Source organism: Carcharodon carcharias, assembly GCF_017639515.1.
Source record: "Carcharodon carcharias isolate sCarCar2 chromosome 36 unlocalized genomic scaffold, sCarCar2.pri SUPER_36_unloc_5, whole genome shotgun sequence".
Taxonomy (NCBI): Eukaryota; Metazoa; Chordata; class Chondrichthyes; order Lamniformes; family Lamnidae; genus Carcharodon; species Carcharodon carcharias.
The window spans coordinates 279,193-304,348 of record NW_024470753.1 but is presented as its reverse complement, the minus strand read 5'-3'; the positions used below and the strand labels follow the sequence as shown (position 1 = coordinate 304,348).

The 25,156-nt window shown below is 42.4% G+C and overlaps 1 protein-coding gene across 1 annotated transcript; it reads right to left on the bottom strand.

The window, feature by feature from the left end:
• Positions 1-13,119: 13,119 nt before the first annotated feature.
• On the bottom strand, positions 13,120-15,741 carry LOC121274459 (immunoglobulin lambda-1 light chain-like). Its single transcript, XM_041181799.1, has 6 exons — positions 15,672-15,741; positions 15,072-15,398; positions 14,644-14,973; positions 13,543-13,644; positions 13,414-13,444; positions 13,120-13,186 (listed from the first exon to the last, which is right to left on the bottom strand). The coding sequence occupies exons 1-6, from the start codon at positions 15,739-15,741 to the stop codon at positions 13,120-13,122; spliced, it is 927 nt and encodes a 308-aa protein (XP_041037733.1).
• Between the last annotated feature and the right edge of the window lie 9,415 nt (positions 15,742-25,156).

Sequence of the window (25,156 nt, the reverse complement as noted above, 5' to 3'; positions counted from 1 at the left end):
CTCTTATCGGGAATCAATTGAGAGATTCTCTTTCGATTTCATTTCTAATCCATTGGCACTGTAATTTCACGGCGCACTCAGTCCATCCATTTATCAATGGGTTATTGACAATTTCAACCAGTTCTGTGTGAAATTTAACCACTTATGCTCAGTTCAAATTTTACTATCTGACAGGAAAAATGAACTGCTGGCTGTCTCCAGAGAACAACGAGAGAATAAAGAGAAAAAATAATGGAATTGTTGTTGCCACTGCCCGTGGATACATTTCACTGAATTTCAATCCAAGGTTCAAATTTCATAATTATTTTTATTTGAGCCTGGAAAATTTGCGTAGTGGGCACTACAGGATATCAGACAGTAAATTACAATCCCTCCAGTGCAGAAGATTTAGGGATGACCTATCAAAGGGATGTAAACGGTTAAAGGATAAGATAGGCTCAATGGAGAAAAGCTATTTCCTGTTTTGGGTTGGGGAGGGATGAGTCTAGAACAAGTGGCACAACGTTAAAATTAGAGCAGCTCTTTCAGAGCTGATATCAGGAAGCAGTTCGTCACACAAAGGCGAGTGAAAATCTGGAAGTCTCTCTCCTCAAAAGCTGTTGAGGCTACTGGATCAGTTACAAATATCAAAGCTGAGATTTCTAGATTTTTGGGGGGTAATGAGGTTACGGCTTATGGAATCAAGGCAGGTAGATTGGAGTTATGACGCAGATCTGCCATAATCTAAGTGAATAGATCGGAGAGGCTGGATGGCTTCCTCCTATCCCTATGATGATGGTGTTTATTACATTAATTGATCCTGTTTATACTTTCATCCACAGACAAATTATGCCTGCCTGGCTTTTAAGGACGATCCCACACTCTGACTGGAGAGGAGAGAGGGAGAGAGCTCACAGTCCGCTTCCTGAATATGATGTCTTATAGAAAGTTTCCTCTGTTGGGCGCAAAAGTCCAAAAGTCCAACCAATGCAAACTCAGGCGCATTCGCGGCAAAATTTTGCAAATCTGCCCAAATCAGAAACTGAATTATCTCTTAAAGCACGCTAATCTAAAGATTAAATATCACCTGCAGTTCCACTCCAGCAGCTCCAAGTTTCTCTTATCTGGTGGTACAGTTTATTATTTCATTATGCATCTTAATTCAGTATGATAGCAAGATATTACTCAAATAGCCTGAACAATGCATCACTGCTCGAGTTACCTTCATATTAAAATAGACTTGAAAACCCTTGAAAGTTCTGTGATTGGAGTTCTTCTGATTGTTCGGACCAGTTACACCGAGGGTATAGCTGAGGTCAATTCACCAAGTCATTTATAGAACGAATGTTAGCAGGATGCAAATAGGGTAATGGACCGACTAGTGCTGGATGGGGATGTAGGCTGCATTGATATGAAAGCTGCCCTGCGAGTGAACACCGAGCCTTCAATGGTTGTGTCCTGGGAGGGAAAAATGTTACTTTTACTCTTGAGAGAAGATTACTTCCAATCCATCCACACTTTTGATAATGCAGTTGAATAAAAAATACCGACTCAAATCATTGGTTCGAAGACACTTAAAGCACAGCAGGAGGCCATTCGGCCAGTCATCCCTGTGCCAGCTCATTGAACTTGCACTTCAGTGAGTAACTTTGAGGTGATGGTTCATGAGATGGTGTATTATATTTCTAAGACATCTTTCTTTTCATCAATATTAAAATACTTGTCCGGAAACCGTTGGTGCACTGATTATTGAATATTTTTGTTGGTAATTTAATTCTGCTCTGCAGAATGTCTTATGATTCCTGTTTGTGTCAGATAGAAAGATTTCCAAAGTAATACTGGCTTATTCTGCTGTAAAGACCCATTCTGCATAGATATTTCGAGAGTATTTGTGAAACTTATTACAAGATACAGATGGAAAATGTCGTTTTGCTAAACACAGTTGATCCCTCCGGCAAGTTTCTGTCACCCTCAGCATGAAGGAAATCCACTTTTTCCTTAAAAGTTATCAGGGGCTTTTGCAAAGGCTTCCCTAATCAACCTACCCAGGGAACCATTCATCGTGCTGATCATTCTATGTCTCATCGATCTCCAGAGAACAGATCTCATAACATATGGACCCATTAATCCCAGAGGCACATTGGAGCCATTCAGTCCCTCTAGTTGGATCTGATCACGGCTGAAGCAAGGAAATTGAAATAGTTTATGCAGATTATATTTGTATTTGGGGTTGTACAATATGAGATACGTCTTCAATTTTAAGTTTAATTTATGTACCCTTTTACATTTGTGGATTAAAAAGTGAAACCTGGGCTCTAGTGTCAATTTTGAATGAAGGCAGCTGGTCTGAAGCCCTATTTGTATACTTGCCTTTCGGAAGGGTATTATGATTCTTGGAAAGAAGGTAAAGCAATCAGATGAGTAGAAGAAACAGTGATAATGCCTAGCAGTATGGGACCAGAGAGGGTGTCAGCTCTCGCACACATGCGCGCGCACACACACACTCACACAAACATACACACGCACAGTGAGGGAGAGAGAGAGAGAGAGAGAAAGCAGCATTTTGAGTTAACTTGAAACCAGCTGCCAGGGAAAAGATAGAGATCAGAGATAGCAAGTCCCAAACTGAAATTGAAGCCAAAACGCCAGATATGGAGTCTGCTGGGAGAAGGGACTGTGGAGAGCAGGTTTCCCAAAATAACCGGAAAGGCCCGAAACTCAGAGAGTGAGAGAGAAAGGGGGCAAAGCCCCAATAAGGTATTTTAATTTAATTAAAGGCAGGAACCTGTATGAAATTGATTGGATATGTCGATATTCTCATTTTACCATGCAGAACTTCCACGGGAGTCACTGCAAGGAAGGTCAGCTTAAGCTGCACCTTAACCTCAGCTCCTCACGTGTGAAAAAGGGCACCTACCAGTGAGGGAGAAGACCACCATACACTCACTCTGCTGCCACCGGAGAAGGTGGTTAATGATCTCAATGACCCAATTCACATCCAAGTTTGAGTATCCTAAAAATGAATCATTAATCTGCTCGAAGGCCAGTTGAGAGGAGTAGTTAATTAGTCCTTTGGAGACATAATTAAACAGGTTCGAAATTTATAATGACGGATTCCAAAGTTTTAATGATGGATTTGTTGACTTTAGCCGATTATCATACTCAGGCACTGTTCACAGGTGTAATTTATTTTTCAATAAATCAGATATTCTTCAGTAGAACAGGGCATCACAAAATGCGGTTTAATGGACGCCAGGTTGGATCGTTTCTGTCGGGTCACGAAATTGTTGTTCCCGGTATCGAGAATGTAGCTGACAGAAAAGATTGAGCAGGCTGGGGCACTTTCTCCTAAAAATGCGGAGGCTGAGGGGGGTGACCTCATAGAGGTCTTCAAAACTATGCACATATTCGAGACAGTAGGCGATTAGAATATATTCCCACTTGTGGTAGAGAGACCAGAGCAAGGGACCATTAATATAAGATCCTCACTAATAAATACAATCAGGAAAGCAGGAGAAACCTCTGTACTCATAGAGTGAAGAACTCGCTCCCAAAGGGAGTGGTCGAGGTGAATCGCAGAGTTGCATTTAAGGGGGACTCAGCATAAACACACAAGTTTTAAGGGATAGAGGATTAGTTGATGGTGTGGGATGAAGAGAGGATGGAAGGAAGGTCCAGAAGCACCGGGAGAGAGGAGAAGGCCGATGTTCCGCTGATCGACAGAATTAATTTTGACAGAAGGAGGCAGGTGGGAAGAAAGGTTCTTGGTGAAACAGATAATAAAATAATACCATCGTATTCTAGTTTTTTTTTTTCAATCTGGTGTGTTTTTGTTGAGATCAGAATACTTTTATCTGTTTTGTGTGAATTGAACAGCACACACGGAATGAGGGGCATTTCCCCTCTGCACACGCAAATGGCACAAGCAGCCGTGTTGTTGAATTCAGCACCATTGCCTTTTGTCTCCAGTTTGAACCAGCCTGGGCTGCGCTCCGCCTGTGACGCGTGTTTACCATGATCTGTAGCGTGTTGCCCTTTGCAGGCAGAGGCGTGTGTGGTCTCATAACCTGTAAACAGGAAACCCTCAGCTCAAATTTACACTGCTCTGAATTTTCCAGTGAGCTATTTTTAAACGTTTCGCGTAATTTCCGCTGCATGTACATTTTCAACATGCCTTCCAAGCCCGGGGCCGAGAACAGAGACACCCGAGAGAAGAAACAGTGAAAATCTCACAGGCACCGGCGCTGGATGGCAGACTGAGAGTTTTTTTAATGCCCTAGGCGTTGCTGCATCTGTTTCCAGGTTTGTGCCTTCTTCACTCTTCATTCAGGATGGTTTAAGATCACTGAAATAGTCAGCCAAGTCGAAAATTATCCCCATGTCTACATTTTATAATATTAGCTTCATGTTGAAGGATTGGGTTATGCCCACCTGATCTAAGCTGATCACATATCAACATTGTGCAAACTATCTGATCTGATGTTCAAACGAGATCCTTTATTCGCTCTTTCAGATGCACAGTGTCCCAGTAAAACTATTAACAGAGGAAAGAAGCGGCAGGGGCGAGGGGGGGGGGGGGGGGGGTGTGGGGGGGGGCGGGGGGGGGGGGGGTTTGTTGGGGAGTGGGTAGGTGGGCGGCGGAGTACCCCCGCGTACTTGGGGACAATATTTATTCCCCAAACCATACAATTATACGCGCGACCTGTTTCTCAGTCACTTTCTGATTCGTGGGCCTTGCTTTGTGTCATGACGGCTGCCGCGTTTCCAACAGAGGCTACACTTAAAAAAAGTGCTTCATTGTCTCTGATGCGCCTCTTTTTCCCTCTTGTTCGTGTTATTATTTGAAATTTAACCCTCAACGTTTTACTACATTAGCATATATTACCCAGTTAATTAACGGTCTATTATATATTTTACTACTGTAGCGAATTCCGCATAGTAAACATTTCCTCGCACTCTGCCATAACAGAAGCCATAATGGTCATTGTTTACCTCACAGTTATTGTATCTCAGGCATTTTTGTCCCAGACTCCGTAGGTTCAGAGTCCCTCGCTTGGAAGTAAGACAAGGTGTATTGTGATACGGCTCAATTGGCGGTGGTGTGGAGGGGGCGGCCGACTGGAAAAACTGAACCAGTGCACGCATCTGTAACTATTTTACACCGTGACAGAATACAACTCTCCATCCGGGAGCTATTCAGTAGAGGTTTACGAGAATCATTAAATATTGCAGTGGCCCATGTCAGTGATTAGGGAATGTATGACTGTGCAGCTAAGAAGCTCAGTGGGATGTATTTTACGATAGGAAATGGTTCAAAATTGTTTATCAAAGGTACAAATTACGATTATTTTACACATTCCATTATCAATATCTAGGAAGTTATGATCAATTGCGATTGAATCTCAACGCCCGATCGCACCACTTTCTGCAATAATCGACCTTTGAACTCCGCCTCCATCGGAAATTCCTTCGACCTTTCGGTGTTTTTAGTGACGTGTGCGGGTCCCGGTTCCTTTGCCGTCCACTGGAATGATTCCAGGCGGGATCCCCAGGGGCAGAGCGATTCCAGGACAATCGAGCCAGACGGGAATTAGCCCATCAGGAGTTACATAATTCTCTGGGCGGAAAATTGAAGCAGCGGCATTCTCTGTCCTTGCGCCATTCAAATCAACTGCAATGAAAATCTTCCAAGTGAAAGTGCCTCATCTCAGAGAGGTAGCGGCTAACAGTTACCTCGTGCATTTAATGTGTGACCTATTTGTTAGCAGTATCTGTTTGGACATTTGAACTCCCCCCTTTATGTGTCCATGAATCATTTTCTGACCTCTTAAACAGCGCTCATCATTTCAGTGTTTAGCTTTCTGCATTTTTAAATCCATCTGCCTAGCTGGGATAAAAGCTTATGGTGAGGGATAAACATTTTGACCCACCAATGATCAAATAAAATCCCAATTTTATGTTTAACATTTTCTCGATTCCCCTATGACATTTTCTCTATCCTATAGAGCAGAGCTTCCAACAGCAACACAGCACATTCTGCCCTTTGGCTCACTGCTGGTGTTTTTGCTCCACATGAACCTCCTGCCACCATTCTTCATGCCACCCCATTAAGATACACTTCTATTCCCTTCACCCTCATGTCTTTGTACAGCATCACCCATCAATCCATCTCTATAATTCATCTCAACCACACCGTATTCGAATGAGCTCCACCTTCTCTCCGCTCTCTGATTAAAGAGGTTTCTCTTGAGTTCCCGATTGGGTTCATTAGCGATTATCTGTAATTGATATCTTCTAGTTCTGCTCTCCCCCACAAAGTTCTAATACTTCCTCTACGTCTGCCCGAGAAACCCTTTCATAGTCTTAAATTCCTACATCAGGTCACCCCACCTCTTTTTTCGAAAGAAAAGATGAAGGCCTGTTCAAACTTTCCTGACTGTTATAACCTCTCAGTTTTGGTATGATTCCGTTAAACCTTTTCTTTCTCGCATCTTCCCCCGTGCCTGTGTATTCTTTTAATCATATGGAGAAGAGAGTTATTCACAGAGGTCTAAGTGTCTCAAGCTATGTTTTGATACAGGTTTAATGCTGCCTTTCTTAGTTTCATTGCTGGGCCTGATTTGTTATCACCTCATTAGCCTCAATGATCTTTGTGTCTATACTTCAGAATCCTCTGCTCCTCTATCTGATTCAACCTCTTATTTCCCCGTGAGTGTGTAGCCAAAACTCTATCACTATGCCTAACCCAAACGCCAATCCTTATCCTTCCTAGCTAAACGGTCTCTATATAACATTCCATCCAAGAGAAAGGAGAGGAATATGTTGGATGACTAGAAGCTAGTTATCCTTTCATGCGTGGCAGAAAAACACTTAGCATCAATAAAATTGGTGAGAATTTCTAAATGGATGGGTTATTTAGGAACACCAGGCACGGATTTGTGAACACGTAGTCATGCTTAACAACATTAAGAGAGATTGCTCTTTCAAGAAGTGTCCGACTGGACAATTAGAGTGAATGCAGTAGACAGAACATACATGGAGTTCCACAGGGCCTTCATGTGTTTTTGATTTATAAATGTAACTTTGTATCTCTCACTCGTACCTGGTCTTCTATCTATCTATCTATCTATCTATCTATCCACCTCTTATCTGTCTCTCTATCATTCCCTCACAGGCCGTTCATGTGACTGTCTCTGTTTATAAAGCCTTCGAATTTGTAAATCGCCTTTGCTTATCTCATCATTTTCAGTTTTCATTTTAATGTGCTCTGTGATGTTGGTGAGAGTGCCAAGACTGACACTCAGTGCCCAACCCGAGCTGTTCTCTATAAGTGTTGCTGGATCTCCTTGAATCTCCTGCAAGAGTAAAAGGCTCGGGCTGCAAGGATTTCATCTGAAATACAATGACATTTTTCAATTTATGCTCCCTACGCTCTGCGGGGCCCACTCTCCGGGGGGCGTCCATGCCGACACTCCCCCTTTCTGGGATGGGTCTTGTGGCCTGGAGAAGGAATTACAGGAAGGTCGTCAGGGAGAGTTTGGAGGCAGACACTGTAACTCAGCGGCGCTCTCAATGCATCCATAAGTCACTTGGTTTCTGGCACTTTCTGTTGTTTGAATGTGAACTGAGGCCATTTCAACGAAGTTTAAATTTCACTTTTTAACAGGCAACATGAACAGTGATGCGGAACTGACTCATTCCAGAGCAACGACACAAAAAAATGTGGTAAATATGGATGGAATTGTTTCCTAATATGTGCAGATACATTTCACTCAATTTTTAACTAAGTTTTAAAATTCATAGATACTGTCATATGAGTCTGGGAGATTTTGCATAGTGAATACAGTAAAATAACACTGTTCTATTGTCCTTAAACACTGCGACATTAGATGAAAATATAGAGAGCTGTTCAATTGAATAAGTCAAATTGAGATTCATAAGTTTTATTGGGTAAAGGGGATTAATTTTTAGGGAACGAAGGAGAGGAAATGGGGTTAATATACAGTTCAGAAAGGAGCTTAATGAAAGGCAGAACATGCTCGAAGGGCTGAATGGACTCCTCATGATGATGTGGCTCATGAAAATTATTTGCGATTTCTCTTCCAGACTCTTTTCTGTCGGCTGAGGTTTAATGCGGATCCCACAGTCTGTTTGCAAACGATATTGAGAGCTCAAGTTCTGCTTCCGACCTATGACTATTAGTGGAAAGATTTCTCTGTTTTGTCTTTATTGGAGGAAAGCATGGAGTTGTGACCATTTCCAAGAGACAGCCATCCGAAATTCTGTTAACGGCTGAATTAATATTTATTAATCATAATGAGCAATACAGTCCGCCGATTCGTCACCTACTGGACAGTCTTCAAGTCTGACAGAGCAGGCTTCATTTCAAGTCCAATTTGACTGCCGGAAATGTTAACTTTGTGCTCAATGTCGATATGATTCTTCTTTCTTGTGATAGAGTTTTTAAGTTCATTGTGCATCTTTGGGTACTGCTTGAGCTGGAAAGAGCACATCTGTGTCCAAGTTCGCAATCCATTAAAACACGTTTTGAAAACCCAGAATTGCATTTGGGAGTGCAGGTTGTTTAATTCCTTAGTGCAGGTTTGCTCAGTGAATTTGCAATGGCATGAATCAATCTTCAAAGTCTAGATGTGTGCGGTTTAAAACTGGGGCCAATTCTACAAGAATGACGCCAGGACAGTGATATCAGGGAGGTTTGCACAGGCTGGGCCTCGTTTCTCCAGAAAAGAGAAGACTGAGGGGTGACCTGAGGAAGATATTTAAAATTATGAAAGGGTTCCATACGTGTAGAGGTAGAGAAAATGTATGCATTTGCAGGAAGAGCTGCAGTAAAGACCAGGGACATTTGATATTCACCGATAATTCCAAAGGGGAATTCGGGAATACTTACTTTTCCAGGAGAAAGGCAGGAATGCACCATTCGTGACCACAGCAAGTTCTCGACATAAATAGCTGAGTTGCATTTAAAGGGATAGCTGGATATGCACATCAGGAATAAAAAAAAATAGGAGGCTATGTTGATGGGGTGAGATATAGAGGTGTGGGAGTAGGATCATTTGGAGCAGAAAACTAGCAGACTGCCGAGGGTCTAAATGCTCTGTTTCAGCGCTGAATTTTGAATGTTTGAAAGCAGGAAACGTGAGCAGTGACTGAAAGATTTTTGCTCTGAAGAGTTTGCATCAATAACAGCATTTCGTCTTCACACTAAACGAAAAAGTTCAACGTGGAAGTTGAATTCAAAAGACGTTTCACCGAGGTGACCTGGTATCTTTGCGCTATTCCTAAAATATTATAAACATTAAAAAGTAAGGTTTAGGTCTGCTGCTTTTTAAGATACATTTTAGGACTGAACCCATTGTTATGCACTGTGCAAGACAAATCCCAGAGGGAAATCTGTCTCAATGATCATATATTTTTTTTCTATTTTGAAAACGACGGGAAAACTCTTATGATTCTTAGAGTAAAAGTTTTCTGAATAAGAAGGAAAAAAGCGAAATCTTACACGATTAAAATTATATTTTTGAAGCAACCTTACAAACTATTCCTCCGAAAAAAACTCTTTACAGTACACACAAGTAATCTATTTGGTACCAGCTGCCTTGTGGAGTTTTAACTGTAAAAATATCCAATAATATCCATCAAGGCAAAAACTGCTACTACTTTAGTGCAGTATGCCACACGATTCCTCACTCCCTTCCAGTCTGCTGTGGAAATGCGAAGAAAGATCAGAAAAAGACTCTTTCCTGAAAGCAAATACCTCGCTGTCTTGAAATCGGACTGCTGATGCAAATTTTTTTTTTGAGCACATTGCTGGAGTCACAACATCTCCCCCACAGAGCCACCTCAACTTAACGAAGCAGTTCCCTTAAATATCTTCCCCACCCCCACCCCCTTTCATCCAGGGCTCCATTGTCCTCAGCACCATTTAGAACTTAATTCCTCAAAATATAAAAATCCTTCATGTTTTCCTATTGCCTTCACTTCGGGGTGAAATAAAATTTAATAACCTTGCCTTGTTTACTTATGAAATATTTATAATTATTCAAAGTCCTTAAACTCCCTTTGAAATTTAGTAGCTGAAAAGACAATTCCTTACGTATCACCTAATGCAAATTTTAAAACCCAACGTCTTTACTTATAATTCCAAACTCACCATTGTCTCTCATTACAAATGCATGCCTCCAGCCAGATAACATTTCACCTCTCAGTTACCACAGGCAATCTGTCATTACTAATTTTCCCCAGGTGTGATTAACCATGGACACACACACACACACACACACACACACACAGCTTTCTTTACAGAATATCACCATGTTCCCAAAAATGTATCAAAACAACATCCATCTTCACACCCAGAATTCTACCCTTGTTTCTGTGTCGCTTAATTTGCTTACAAAACAAAATGTAATGGATACCAGGATTAACACCTTTCTGAGCTAGACTTGCACCCAACATTCCACAGTTCCTCCTCCTACAATACTACACTCATGATAAATATCTGACATGCTGGTGTAAAGTTGAACATAAACCAAAAGACACTGTGTAAAAATGAAACAGAACCAGCACAGGTTTCCTGCATTATTGCCCGTGTCTCTCTCTGACTGTGTCCTTAATAAATGATACAACACATCACATCTCGGGCAAGGAAACCCACCACTAACAGCGTCTCAATCCAGGACTGATATTGTCAGCTCAGCAGAAATTGCAGTTTGAACAAAATGACATTTAATTATTATTCAATGTAAACCTCTAGTGCATCGTCATAATCGAAGAATAATTTATTTTATTTGCATACAGACATTTGTCAACAAATGTACATCCTGTCAGTAACTGGAGTTACAGAAACAGCAGAAAAAGGCCAGTGAAGCTAAGTAAAGTCCTTGGCTCTTGCTCAAATTTTCTTTTACACTTGAGTTGCATGGTAACAGTGGAATATCATTAACTAAACACAAGACACATTCTATATTTAGCAAAATGAGCCAGTCTTTGTAAACCCTGGCCAGTGCACGGGGAAAGATAATTGTTTCATGGGAGTCTCCGTGGTTCCATCTTTATTTCCACAAAGCTGTGGGTTGTTTGCCAAATCATGTCACCTCCTTAATTTATAAGAGAGAAACAGTCCCGATTCTCATCTGCGACCCGCTTTCTTTTTTGATCTTTTATCCAATGCAGCCAAGTCCAGGGAGGCGTAGAGAGGTCCGCCTTGAGTCTGAGAGACATATTAAACATTAACAGCGAAAAGTCCTTAAAGGACAGGTCTGATTACTCACACCTGCAACCGCGTTTCAAAGAGCCATGGAATGATACAGCACAGGCGGAGACCATTTGGACTCATTCTTTGAATGAGCTCTGCACTTAGTCCCACTGCAGCCTTCTCTGACCCCATATCACTGCCATTATTTTCCCTTCCACTATTTTTCAAATTTCTTCCTGATATTTGCTATTGATTCGGTTTCCATTGTGCTCTATATCAATTTGAGGGATGTTTTGCTTCATTAGTATATGCAAGAACATTCTGAATTGATATTCTGCAACAGGGCACCAGAATTCGGAAAGCGACCGGAAATCACCAAAGTTCAATGAGAAAATTGGGATGATGAGTCTTTCAATTTGTTTGAATTCTTTTGCTGTTAATTGGCCAACCTGATTACTGTGTTTCACCCTGTGTCATCTGTACGATTGAGCAGAGCCCACATTCAGAAGAATCGCAAAACACAATCAAAAGACTCTTGTTAATGTAGCGCCTGTCACGAACTGAAGAAGCCTCAGGACATTTACATCCACTTCTTTGAACTGTAATCTCTGCTCTTAATACAACGCGACAGTTAATTTACTCACAGCAAAATCCCCTGAACAGCAATGGTTGATAATAGATTTTTAACTTGCGGATTGTGAAATAAAATTTGAAACTGGATGCTAGGGAGAAAACCCCCTCCCCGACCCCACCCAACAAACAACTACTGTTCTTTTTGCAATACTGGCATTACCATTTTTCATGCCAACCTGTGAGGGCAGACAGGGCCTCAGTGTAACGTTTCACGTGAAATCGGTGCCTTAGACATGCAGCACTCGCTCCGGAGGTTCAGTCTAGATTTTCTGCTCAAGTTTCTGAATGCACACACAAACACAAATACACACACATACACACACACACACACACAGACACACATACACACACACGCGCGGTCTGCCCAAACGGATTCATTCTTAGTCCACTTACAACAGAAACACATTTTGATTTGTCTATAAAAGACTCCTGGGTTTGGTCTTATATTCTTGGTAATTCCTTTGGCTAATGTATTTACTAAATCAGCATTGTCGGGAAGAGGGGTGTGCAAAGACGGGACATGAGGGAGGAGAGTTATGCACGCTGTATAAATAAAAGAAAGTAGTAGAAATCTAAAATATGAACTGCTGGAAATCCGCTGTTAAGTCAGGCAGAAAAATTCTACCCGGAAATTTACAGTATCCTTTCTATTATCAGGTGGAGCCAGGGTCAGGGGTACAATTTCTGAATCCAGTTAGAGGGACGAGTGGAATTATACACACATTCAGATGCTCTAGACTGTGACCTGCTCTCTGATAAATGCGTGAATTATCCAGCATGGGAAGCCTTGCACCTTATGCCAAAAAACAAGTTTTTGTATCTTATTACAACAATTTCAGAAAAAAATCACCTGTATTGCATCTCGATGGGGCCTCTTTCCTTCTGTTTGACGGTGGTCATCTGTGTTAATAATGGTTAAGAAACAAATTTAAATGTTATCCCAGTCTGACTGATTCATAATTTATTGTGGATTCACCATTCGCCAATGATCTGCCACTGCACCAATGGCCCCAATACGTCACTGAATCCCATATGTCAGTCAGCCCCTAATCCACAGAAGGTCCCCCAATACCTCAGTGGAGTAAATTCGTCAATGGTTGGACAAGATCCCAACCGTGCCTGGCGTCTATTGTCCATCTGGTATATTTCTCCCACTATTAGTGACCAGTAATTGGCATTTAATATGGGACCCAGAGACAGCAGAGTCATTGTGAACATTTTGATGGAGGCAAAGGCTCTTAGGCAACTTTACAATTCCACCTACTTGGAATTTAATCTGTGCCAACATTTCAATGCAACTTACATGCTTGTCGCTTATTCTGCCCCTCTCTTTGCCTTCTCTCTCTCAAGCGAAGCCTGGATGCGATCAAAAATATCAAACACATGTTAGTTTTCTAAATTCTGAAGCAAGATCCAGAAATAGGTAAGAAGAGAATTGTCAAGTGGCCTTAGCATCAACCTGTGTTAAAATCATGGAAAATGTCAGCATCTACCATTGGAATCAGTGTTCAGGTTGAAATGGGTTAGACCCAGTTTAAAATGCAATGTTCGGGATGAACTTTTCAAATGGTTCAGTTACTCACTTTTCATTGTGGGATCGCTTGTCGCCTTCTCCTGAAAGCAGAAATTAAATTAGCAATTTAAATCTTCGAGAAGGTAATCAGATTAGGCATACATTTATTATAATATCCCTTGTAAATATTAATCCTCACCTGATCTGCTGCTTTTAAAAATCCAAATGGAAATAAGGACCAACATCAGAACCTGTATCACCAGGACAGTTATGATAACAGGAAGGGCCAGACTGCACCACCCTACAGAAACAAAACACTTTGAAACTGCTATTCGGTTAAGTCATCCTTTTCTAGGATTGTTTGATGGGAAACCTGACCCAAAGTTACGCCCAGAAGTAGCCCATTCGGACGATTGTGTCAGTGCATTCCCTCGGAAAGACGTGTCCAATTAGTCATATTTTCCATGCTCTTCCCCCAATATCCCTGAAAATGCCTTTCCATCACGTATTTATCCAAATCCCCTTTGAAAATAATTTTTGAATCTACTTCCAATGCCCTTTCAGGCAGCGCCATTCAGATCACATGCAGCTGTGTTCAAAATAATTCTCCTAATCTCTCCCTCTGGTTCTTTTGCTGATTCTTTTCTCATCATGCACTCTGTCGAACCCCCTCACGATTTTGAACGCCACGATTAAATCCCCCCCCCCACCCCTCAAACTTCCCTGATCTAAGGAGAACAATCTCAGAATCTACAGTCCCTCCACATTAACCCAAGTCCTTCACCACTGGTCACATTCTGGCAAATCTCCTGCACACCATCCACAAAGCATTATTGGTTGTTTCCTACTTGTAAAGTGCATCCATTGTGGAATTTACCTCAATTTTATTCCAAGTTCCATTGCCTAAAATGGACGGTTGAAGGAAATTCAATAATAACTTTCAGAAGAGAAATCACAGCCTAACTTGAAGAGAATAAGAAAATGTGACTGTGTTGTGGGAAAGGGTGGATCCAATTGGATAACTCTTATAAAGAGATAACACAGGCACGATGGGCCGAAATCCCTTTTTCCGCATCTATCGTTCTAGGATTCTTCGATGTGACGCAGAAATATAAGACAAGCCCAGAAATTGTTTACAAGGACAAGTCTACACCTGGGGCTAAGGTAACTCTAAATTATATTAACATATTTATAAAATATATATTTATTGTTTAATTTACAGCCTGCAGTTTCTAAGAATTAACTAATTTCTCCAATTGAGTTCCAAGTGGAATAAAAGCCGAACATGTCACCAACTCACCTGTCCCTGTCCCTGCTGCTTTGGAGAACGATGAGCTCTTTGTCAAATATTTGTTTGGATATCCCAGCTGAACAATACAAGTGCAGAGACCGCCACTTCTCCAGGTTTCGCTCGACACCATGACGTGACTTGTGATACTGTAGGTTCCGTCGGCCTCCATTGTACCAGGATCGCTCTGTCCCTCGGTAACCAGGCCGGAAATATTCCAGAAAATAGCAATCTGGTTGGGAGAAACTCCACTGACCAAACACACTAAGGGGACGGTTTCATTGAAATGCAGCTCACCCGGCGGGACAAACACCAGCGCAGCTGTCTTGTTGGTGGAACCGTCTGGACAGAGATTGGCAGATTAAGACACAGTTACCGATCGATTCGTGGCAAATTATAATGCCGTGCAAGATCTGAATTCGTTTCACTTGCTCTCTTACCTCCAACTAGGAGTGTGGGTCCACTCTGGAGCGGTGCATAGCTATCGCTATCAGCACAGTAGTAGGAACCCGAGTCACTCACCTCGACTTTGCGAATTTCCAGTATCAATTCATGTTTGTTTTTGCCTTTTTTAGAAAAAAACTTACAATTGGCCCCCTGACACAACTGTAGATCGATTGGCTTCGGGGCTTCACCGACACGTTGTTTGTACCAGAAATAGCTAGGCACGAATTCCACTTCGTAAATGTACTGACAGGTTAATTCCACCGTGCCTCCAACTTCAGCTGTCATTCTGAAGGGACTCTGAGACAGAGAGGGCTCAGATTCTGTAACCAGAGAGAGATTGTTACATTAATTTTGGTTAATTGGAGATCGAAAGCAGAAGCTTTTAAAGACTCCGCCTGTTATTTTAGAAAAGCCGCCTCACTGTCTTTAACTATGCGTGGATAGATAAATTCTCTAGTTTGATTCTTTCGCTTTCTCCGAGGAACCAGTAAATAAACTCACATGATCAGGTCAAATCCATTCACCTCACCAGTGGGTCACATTTTCAGCTTAGTAAACACTCATTCTTGCTGATTCTAGTTTAAAATTCTCACCCGCATCTTCCTCACCATAAACCCGCAGCGCTTGGATAATGAGTATCAGAAACAAAGATTCCTTGGACATCTTGACGCCGTGAGTTCTCCCTTTTTCTGTCTCTCACCAGTTTGTTTGTGCGGGCGAGGTGGCGGCAGACTGACCTGAGCTCAGTCCCAGTGAGTTGCTCCCCTTTCAGATGCGGTGGAAATTATGACAAGCTATGCTATGACACCATTTTAGGTGCGGGGTCCTGGTGAATTCACATGTGTTTGATGGTCACTGTCTGTGCGTCACAGCGGTCAAGTTGCAGCATGTCTCTAAAGAGGTTTACTGGGCTGTCGCTCAGATGGAGTGGCAGAATAACAATTGTATGTTTGTATGGTGAATATTACTGTTAACGTTTAATTAAAGTCTAAACATCCTCAATTATCATTGAGAAAGAGGCCGTGAGCCAGTTTTAAAAATCTCCCTCAGTCTTGTCTTTCGAGAAAGGAGACCCAGACTGTTCAGCCATCCCTGTTAGTTTAACCTCTCAGCTCTGGAAACAGCCTCGTCAATCTTGTTTGCATCGTCTCCAGTGCCTCATCATTCCTTTTATAAAATTGAGTCGAGCAATGTGCGCAGTTAGTCCAAATTTCGTTTGAACAAGGTGCTATTGACGAGCAAAATGTCTTTGTTTTTCACTTATATTCCTCTGCCCATGAGGCCCGGTGGTGATTTGCATTTTTTCAGTTAAGAGCACAGGTAATTGCATCAAAGAGAACTTCCAATATAATTACTCACAGGGTGAATGAACCAATCCTTTGATCCGCGTCAGAAACAGACCAGGACCTCAGGGCAAGATTAAAGCAAAATTCTGCGGATGCTGCAAATCTGAAATAAAAACCGAAAATGCTGGAAAAACTCAGCAGGGAGACTCGGAACAAGGGACATAAGGACGACAAACGTTAGATTCCGTTCCAGAAAATATATGTTTTTCGAGCATTTTCTGTTTTTAGAGTTGCTGCCAGGCCGGCTGATTTTTCAAGCATTTTTTAATAATGTTTTTTTCGGAACATGAGGCCTCTGTTTACCGGGAATGAATTTAAATGCTGAACGGGTATCACACTCACACATTCCGCTGTCGGGTGAGCGGCAGAACCAGCTTACATTGCCAAGCGGTATTAACAGTGGACGTGATTCATGCCCCAATAAGGGAGCGATTTAAAAACCCGAATCCATAAGGAGGTTTCTCCCTGTCTGCAATCTCTTAGTAACATCGGGAATAAAGGTTTCCGAGGGTCACCATTCCCAGAGGTAAGTTGCCGTTTTTCCTAAAGAGCCCCGTTGGGGGTTTAATGCAAATTAACTCTCAGCGAGGATTCAGCACAAGTCGGACAGAGAGATTATCCTGGAATCTCAAATGAGAAAATCCTTCATGGTGGTGAATCTGAGGGGCAATGGGCGAAAGGTTTATAAGAATCTGATATAATACAAGCGTCCTTCATCTTTCGCTGAAGACAAGATTCTGCTAATTTATGCGTATCCGTCGATCGGATGTGAGGGACGGGAGGAAAGGGCAGCGTTTATGGCCATCACTAAATGCCCTTTGAGAAGCTGGTGGTGAACCGCTTGCTTGAAAAGCTACAGCTCCCGTGATAAAGACACACCCACAGTGCAGTTAGGGAGGGAGTTCCAGGATATTGACCCAGAGACAGTGAAGCGATGGCGATATCGTTCCAAGTCAGGATAATGTTTGTGTTGGAGAGTAATGGGAAGTGGTGGTGCTTTGCCGCTTTGCCATTGCTCTTCTAGGCGGTGGCAGCCTTGGCAATTTGTCGCAGTGACGCCTGTGCATAAATAGCACAATCTGCAATCTCTCTGAGCCTCTAATGAAGCGAGTACATCAATTTTGAATAATATTGGGGATCAGTTTTTTTTTCAAATACCGGACATCGCAGATAAACAGTGACCCCGTGTCAGGTCGATGAGGACACTGTAAACGAGGTCAATGTAAACCAACCTGTTCTCTGTTCAGTTGAATCTGCCCTGGACGGCAAAACCTCTTCTGTCAGCCGTTTAACATTGAATGAAATGCAAGCGGTGCTGAACACGAAGCGCCTCAACTGTGAAAACAGGAAAACCACCGAGAGGTTTTGGATCGAACATCATTTTCCGTCTGAAGCGAAAAGCAGTCAGAATGTCGGCCAGCGATTTACACTGATCGATGTGCTTTGGAAAGCCCCCGAATGGGCTTTGAGTCTCTTTCTGAGACTCGCAGTAAACAGCCGCGGTGACGGCCTCTTTGCTGACAAACCCCGCTCTCTGCTGCCAGGTTTACTGACTCACTTCTTTGTTATTCAAGGTCAAGCATTTCTGCAAAGCAGTTCAGACACTCTGTAAGGAACAACACTGTCTGCTCAATTCAGAACATATTCTGAAAATATTTCACTCTACCAGATTCGTCACACTAAGATGTATCTCGCTCTTCTCTCCCAGCTTCCGCCCCTCAACATTCTCCTGCTAATCCCTTGGCATAGGTTCCTGCGGAGTATTGCAGACAATTTTCAGCACGGATTTGCTGCTTTTACTTTAAAATAGGTTCAAGTTTCCCATGAGGGAATCCCATAACAGAATTATTTGACCCAGCAGCAGTTTCGAAGTAATTTGTCTCGTTCGGGATGGTGCATTTGATACTTGGCCACAACTGTCACCATTATCCGGGGTCTACTCTCCATTCTCACTGGGATTTGGATTCAGTAAACCGGTTTATCTGGTGAGTATTGATAGCCACTTTTTAGGCGTTTCTTTAAATTGTATCGATTTAAAATATTAATTGCAGTCTATTGATTCAGATAGCCCAGTGAATATCTGCGGAAGGAAAGCGAGTAATTGAATTATTTTCTAAAATATATCACTAACAACCTCGCTCTACTTAACACCAGTTCAACCCAAACACCCATTCGCATGGGCAAGATATTTTAACATGTTCCAAGTTCTTTTCAGTTTGATTCTGAGTCCAATCAACAATACGAATCTCAATATTTAATTCCAGTGACCAAAGATTAAAAGATCATAAGAAAGAGGAGCCGGAGTAGGCCCTCCATCCTATTCCGCCATTCAATAAGATCTTAGCTAAACTGGTTATGGCGTCAAGTGCACTTTCCTGCCCATAACCTTAGGCTCTCTTATTCTTCAGGAATCGGCCCAACTGAGCCTTGAATTCATTCAATGGCCCAGCCTTCAGTGCTCTCTGGGGAAGGGAATTCTAAAAAACTAACGACCAACTGAGAGCAAAAATCCTCCACATCTCCGTCTTAAATGGGAAATCAATTATTCTGAAATTGTGCCCCTACTTCTTCATTCACGCACGAGTCGAAACATCTTCTCAGCATCTACCCTCTGAAGCCCCCTCAGAATCTTTTATGTTTTAATAAGTTCACATCACATTCTTATTTTCACAAACAGCAATGATTTTTTGATATTTTTATCTGTATGTGGTTTGAGCTGGCACTGAATGTTTTTACTGCATTAACAGAGGGCATTAGAAATTCATAATGATCACCAGCATTTGCACCCCATCACTTTTATCGCTCTATCTGGAAACTCGCTGTCACCGAAAAATATAAAAATATTTTAAGGCTTAAGGAGCAATGCCTTCGTCAGACTCTTCACCCAGGAATACATTTGGCTGCACTGAAAATGCATCCAATGGGAAGACGGGAAGGGAGGGAGAACTCAAATGGATTCTATCAGATTTCCAAAGGGATCCAGTGTTGGCGGGGTCACTAAATTTAGTTAAGTTTGTTTGGGTGGAGAGAGAGAAAATATTTCCTACCGTGCGTGGGGATCGTGTTTGTGGCGTGGGCTCTGGGGTGTGGAGTTAAGTAAGTTCAAATTAGGGCAGGCCGTCCACGGTTGAAGTCCAGCAGCAGTCCTCCTCCCACCACACCCCAACAAAGACATGACTGCTAGGACGATAAGCTGTTGTGCGCTACCGAAAACATGATGTGCGGTGAAGGCTGCGACACTTAAAGACATCTGCAATTGCAGGGTTATAGCTGATTAGCATAGGTCTTTTTTTTAAACCATGCCCGCAACAGTCACCTTCACCTTGAGGAAACACCCTCCACTGGATGATATCGTAATCGCTGTGTCTCACACACTTATGCGGATCGTCACTCACTTTACACAAGTACATTTCCCTGTGAGCGTGAAATGCTAACTCTTACAGACGCATAGAACAATGAACCTCTCTATATCCTTCACGAATCAGGGTGCCTGCTTCTCCATGTTCGTTTGCAGCACAAAGACGTGTATCAATGATCTAGTTATGAAGCGGCCCCGACAAATTTCAGGAGAGAAATTGGATAAAGCATATGTTTAAAAATTCTGCAGATGCTCGGTTTTCTTTGACGAATTTATTTTTAAAAAATAAACGGAGTAGACGTCACGCCTAGAGCAGCGGTCGGGCTCGGGGTGGGGGGGAGGGGGGGGTGGGCGGGTGTGGGAAAGAGGTGATTCCGGGAGGGCCAGGGAGAATAGAAGGATAGGAAGGGCGTTAGAGCGGCCCCTGTGGTCCGGAGGGGAAACAGCAGAAGCTACAGTCTCAGTGAAAGGATCCCTGCTGAAAAACGTTAAACTCTGATGGAATTATTGCTCTCCTCTTGAAATAATGACTGTGCCTTTGGAGCCCTGCTCAGATTTAGGAACTGTTTCCAAGACCCGCGATTTAAGTTCGCATCTGAGAAACAGCTCCACCGATAATGCAACCTGTTCTCGGTAATGATAATGGGAGCATCATTCTCTGGAGTAGGACATGAGTTTGAGTGACAGTGAATGATGGCAAATATCTGATCAATTTCCTGTTCTATATTAGAGGTAAGAAAGGAAGAAAATGGAGAGAGCATATAACAGTGGGATAACCCATTCATCCCTGTTGCAGAATGTCTTAATAGTTGTAATGTCTTACTGTTTTTAATATTTATCCACAGGGTATGGATATCTCTGGCAAGACAAGCATTTGTTTCCCAGTCCTAATTGCCCCTGAGAAAGTGGTGGAACACATGAATCGTGAGATAACTAACCTACCGATAACTGGGCACCGTATGAAGTGGGGAAATGGGAAGATTTAATCTCTCGTCTAGACTGAGTTAACTTACCTTAGTGGAGGTCAGAGAATCTAACTAATTTGTAAGGGTGTTAAAGCGACTCAGAGTGCCACATACTGTTTTGACGGAGGTTGAACTGTATTGCACTTTATCACAAAGTGGAGAAGACATGTTATGTACCTTAACATATCTTATAAATGAAGTATTGTTTTTGGAAAACTAAAGTATTACACAGTCTGCAGCCGTTTGCTGTCCTATGGGACGGTATTTGGTGTTTAGCTCAGTGTGCATCCCTGGGAACTGCAAGTACAGCACAGAGTCCTGTGTCACGGAAGAAGCCCATGATCTTTCTCGACAAAGACCACTGTCTCTCTTTCCACAGTTGCTTCACAAAGACAGATTGCAGTACTTAATCTGCCCTGTTCTCCGTTTTCTCACAAGCCGATCGTTTTAATTCATTTCCTCCCCTCCCCGTTCTTTGTTTATGAAACTTGTAAAGTGTGCAACGTTTTGGAGCTCTGACCTGAAGCATTAAGTCAGTGAGGTTCTTCGAAAGACAAAGAGTTAGTCAGGTCCTAAGGAGACAAAGATTTGTCTTGTAAATGTCAACTATATTTGTAAATGTGGTGAACAACTTACAATACTGAAGACACTTATCCTATGTAACGTCAGACATAAAGGTTCGTGTAATGCACTTTTACAAGGTTTCATGAATGAAGTGTATTGAAGGCAAAAATGCCTTCCCTGAAACGCTCTCAGCCCATGACAAAGTGCCATGTCTCCCGCCTGACAAAGTTTTCATAATAATTCGACGTTTTGCACATGCGTTTGCAAGGGTTCATTTATCAGTTTTCGGCTCAGTGAAACATTGTTCATTTCTGTATCCCCACCTGGAAAATACATCAGGTTTAGTCCAGTTGAAATGAGCCGCGAGCATAAAGTTGGCTGTTTGGCCATAAACTGGCTGCTGAAATTTGGAAATTACAGCGCAAATGCAGTGGATTCTGTGGCAAATTTTGTTTCCTCCACAATTCATCGGAAAGAGTCCATCCCGGGTTCCCATTTGCGACCAGACGTATTTTTTGATCCATTTTCCAATTCAGCAAACTGAAGAGAGGCATAGCGAGGTCCTCCCCGAAATTGGAATATATTTAAAAATAACATTAAAAATACGGAAATGACAGGTCAGATTATCTGTCCAAAATTTGTCAAAGTCCTTCCAGGTTTTTCTATGAGCCCTGTTAAAGAATGCTCAGCTCTATCTCCACGCTGAATTTCTGGCTGCGTTGATGTTCCTGCCATTTGCGATTGATCTGATCCTGCCTATTGGCGAAATCCTGATGATTTCTCCTCTGCTTGTACACTAACTGCGGTCCGCCAACAGAGGGAGGGCTTATATCACTTCAATCAAAAGACAGTGAAACATTCTTGCGGAGTAGAGGATTTGACTCTTTTTAATTGATCATTGACAAAGAGACAAATGATCACCCGTTGCCACCACCTCTGCTGCTTCTGACATGACTTTTGGCTTTTCACCCCCAACGCCAACTCAGTTGCGGAACTGATTTTTTTGTTTTGCCCCTGGAATGATATTCCTCTTTAGGTATTGATCTGAATTTCTTTGGAAAGTTAATACTGACAACGGAAGGTGTGCCAAGAACATATAGGGCGACGCTCATCCACACACAGACATACACACACAGGCACAGTGACACACTACGATACACACACACATACACACACACACACACACACACACACACACACATGCACACACACAAACACACACACACAACGAACACACACAGCGACACAGATGGACACGCACACAGCGACACACATGCGTATGCATACAAATAAACGGTGTGTTATGGTACTCTATCGTCCCCAGGCCCCACCACCCCCACACCCATCCACCAATGAGAAATGTGTCTCGGATCCACACAGTTATATTCATAGAAATTTTTCAGAAGGTGCCCACATGACCCATGGTGGCTCCGCCTGCCGAAAATCAAGCCACTCAGCCCAATCCCAGTGGGCAGCATTTGAACCATCGCCCTGCAGGTTCGCGCACTTGAAATATCCAGGCACACTGTAAATGATTTGAGGGTTTCTGCCTCTACTATTGTTTCCGGTAGTGAGTCCCAGACGGTCACTAACTTTTGCATTACTAAAATATCCTCATATTACATTATTCCGAGCACCTCTACCAATTGATGAACCTCCTCATCTCCAAGGTTAACACCGCCCGCTTCTCCAATCTATCCATGGAACTGAAATCCCTGGAACAATTCTTCTAAATCTTCTCTGGAACCTCCCTGATGCCTTCACATTATTCCTAAGGTGTGGTGCCCTGATTTGCAGAGAGTTGATAAAGAACCAGTGTTCTATAAAGGCTCGTTGTAACTTCCTGGCTTTTGTATCTTACGCCAGGGTCTCTATGTCTTTAACAACGTATTGCCTCTATGCCTATGGAAGGATGTAATAACAACTAAGTAACATTAGTCAAAGAATGTGAGTAAATCTGAAGCATGACTGATGAATGCCCTTTGTGTGTGTTACAAAAGCGAGATGGTAGAAGAATGTCCTAAAAGGAGAGGCCTTGCCTATATTTGACTCGAGTGACACGCTAACTGTGAATGTCCTCAGAGCAAATTAGTGGTGGCCATCTACATATCACTTCCCATGTACTTAGACTATCGCAAAGTACATTGCAGGCAAAGGAGCAGAGCTGATGTATACTCGTTGTTGTTTAGACAATAGAGAAGCTAATTTCAGAGAGAGATGTGGAGACAGATTCACAGCGAAAGAGTGATACTTTGCTCTATATATTTCATTGTTGACACTGAAATACACAATGTGTACAGCAGCAGGAGTGAGTGAATCCTTCCCCTTTACCAGTAGTGCAATGGATATGAACAGGAACTGCCAACTACACCTTATATTTCACAGCAACTTCAAGCACGATAAAACATCATAAGATCTTTCTCCAGAGCATCATGGAGCAAAATGTCAGACCAAGAGATTTTGCTCAATTATTGGCTTTGTCAAAGAAATTGGTGTCAAGGAGCATATTTAATGAGGAAATTGAGACTGAGATTTTGAGGAAATAATTGCAAAGTAATGGGTTTGGAAGGTCGAGGCATCGTCAACAATGAACACTGAAACACAATTGTTACGGTTTGGAAAGAGGCCATGAGTCCTATCGAGTATCTCTAAAAGAGCTTTTGCCTCGTCCCACTCCCCGAGATTATCTTCGGAGTGCCAATATTAGAATTGGAGGCCCTCAAGAAGACAGAATTGTATAGACACTCATAGCAGAGGATTATGAAAGTGGAAGAGATGACAGGTTGGGATAAGTCCTAGTTTCAAACTTCTAGCGTCCCTTGTGTATCAAAGTGTTTCTTATTTTCACTCTTGTAAAGGTTTGGGACAACCGTTAGATTTATGACTGTTCTTCTCGCCCTCGATTTCCCAAGCATTGGAAACTGTGTCTCTGTACCCGCCGTTTCTATTCTCATTATTTCTTGGAAAACTTTGATCAACTCGCAGCTACAAATAAATTCCAGGAATGAAGTGCGAATATAATTCATTGTGTTTGAAACATTCGGGAGGACTTCAATTAGCCCCGAACCTGTGTGAAGGATTTTTCAGTAATTCTCAAAGATTTGTTTTTGTGTTGTTTTAGAAAGGGCAGTGTGAGTTTGACGTTGAAATAAAATACTCAGTGATCATTTAAATTCATTTTACTGAGTATTTGAGTGCGGTTGGGGCGGGGGGACGTGAAATTCTCGCTGTCTCTCTACTGCATCCCCACCCCCACCACATCACTCTGCTCTGTCTCTCTTAGGCTATTCTTTAATAACACGGCAAACACAACAAATGATGTCATTTGAAAGCACGTTTCAATGACGATTACACCCAGACAAGTTTCATAGAGAGAGATAAAGTGACATTGAGGGAGACACAAAGGCACACAAAGACAGGGGTGAATGTGAAATATATTTACTTGCCTTTGCTTTCCAGCAATCCTCACCAGAACACAGTTATCACACCATGACCCCATTCTCTGTGATATCATGCTTGGTGCACGCGGCCTGCTCCCTGTTTTGTTCACTGCAACAGTGACCTCACTTTAAAAATAAAAGATTTGTGAAAAAGGAGAGGCGGGGTACAGAGGAATGATGACAAGAAAGAAAACACAGGTGAGGAGGGAAAAACGGACGGGAAGGAGTGTGTTGGAGGCTTGGGTGGAAGGCAAATAAACACAAGTCGGTGGTTTGTCTTCCCTTTGTGGCGATGTCCCTGGTGAGACAGTGAGTTGGATGCTGCTGTGCAAAACTGCCTCAGTTGCAAATTTTAATTCATTTTCTGCTCCCGGGCATGGAATTAATTTCTAAATGTGAATCTAG

Excerpts from the sequence above, each read along its gene's own strand:
- LOC121274459 (XM_041181799.1), bottom strand. The coding sequence starts at position 15,741 with ATGTCCAAGGAATCTTTGTTTCTGATACTCATTATCCAAGCGCTGCGG. Across the intron at positions 14,974-15,071 it reads ACCCACACTCCTAGTTGGAG|ACGGTTCCACCAACAAGACA; the intron begins GTAAGAGAGCAA and ends ATCTCTGTCCAG. Across the intron at positions 13,645-14,643 it reads AGCAGCAGGGACAGGGACAG|GGTGGTGCAGTCTGGCCCTT; the intron begins GTGAGTTGGTGA and ends TTGTTTCTGTAG.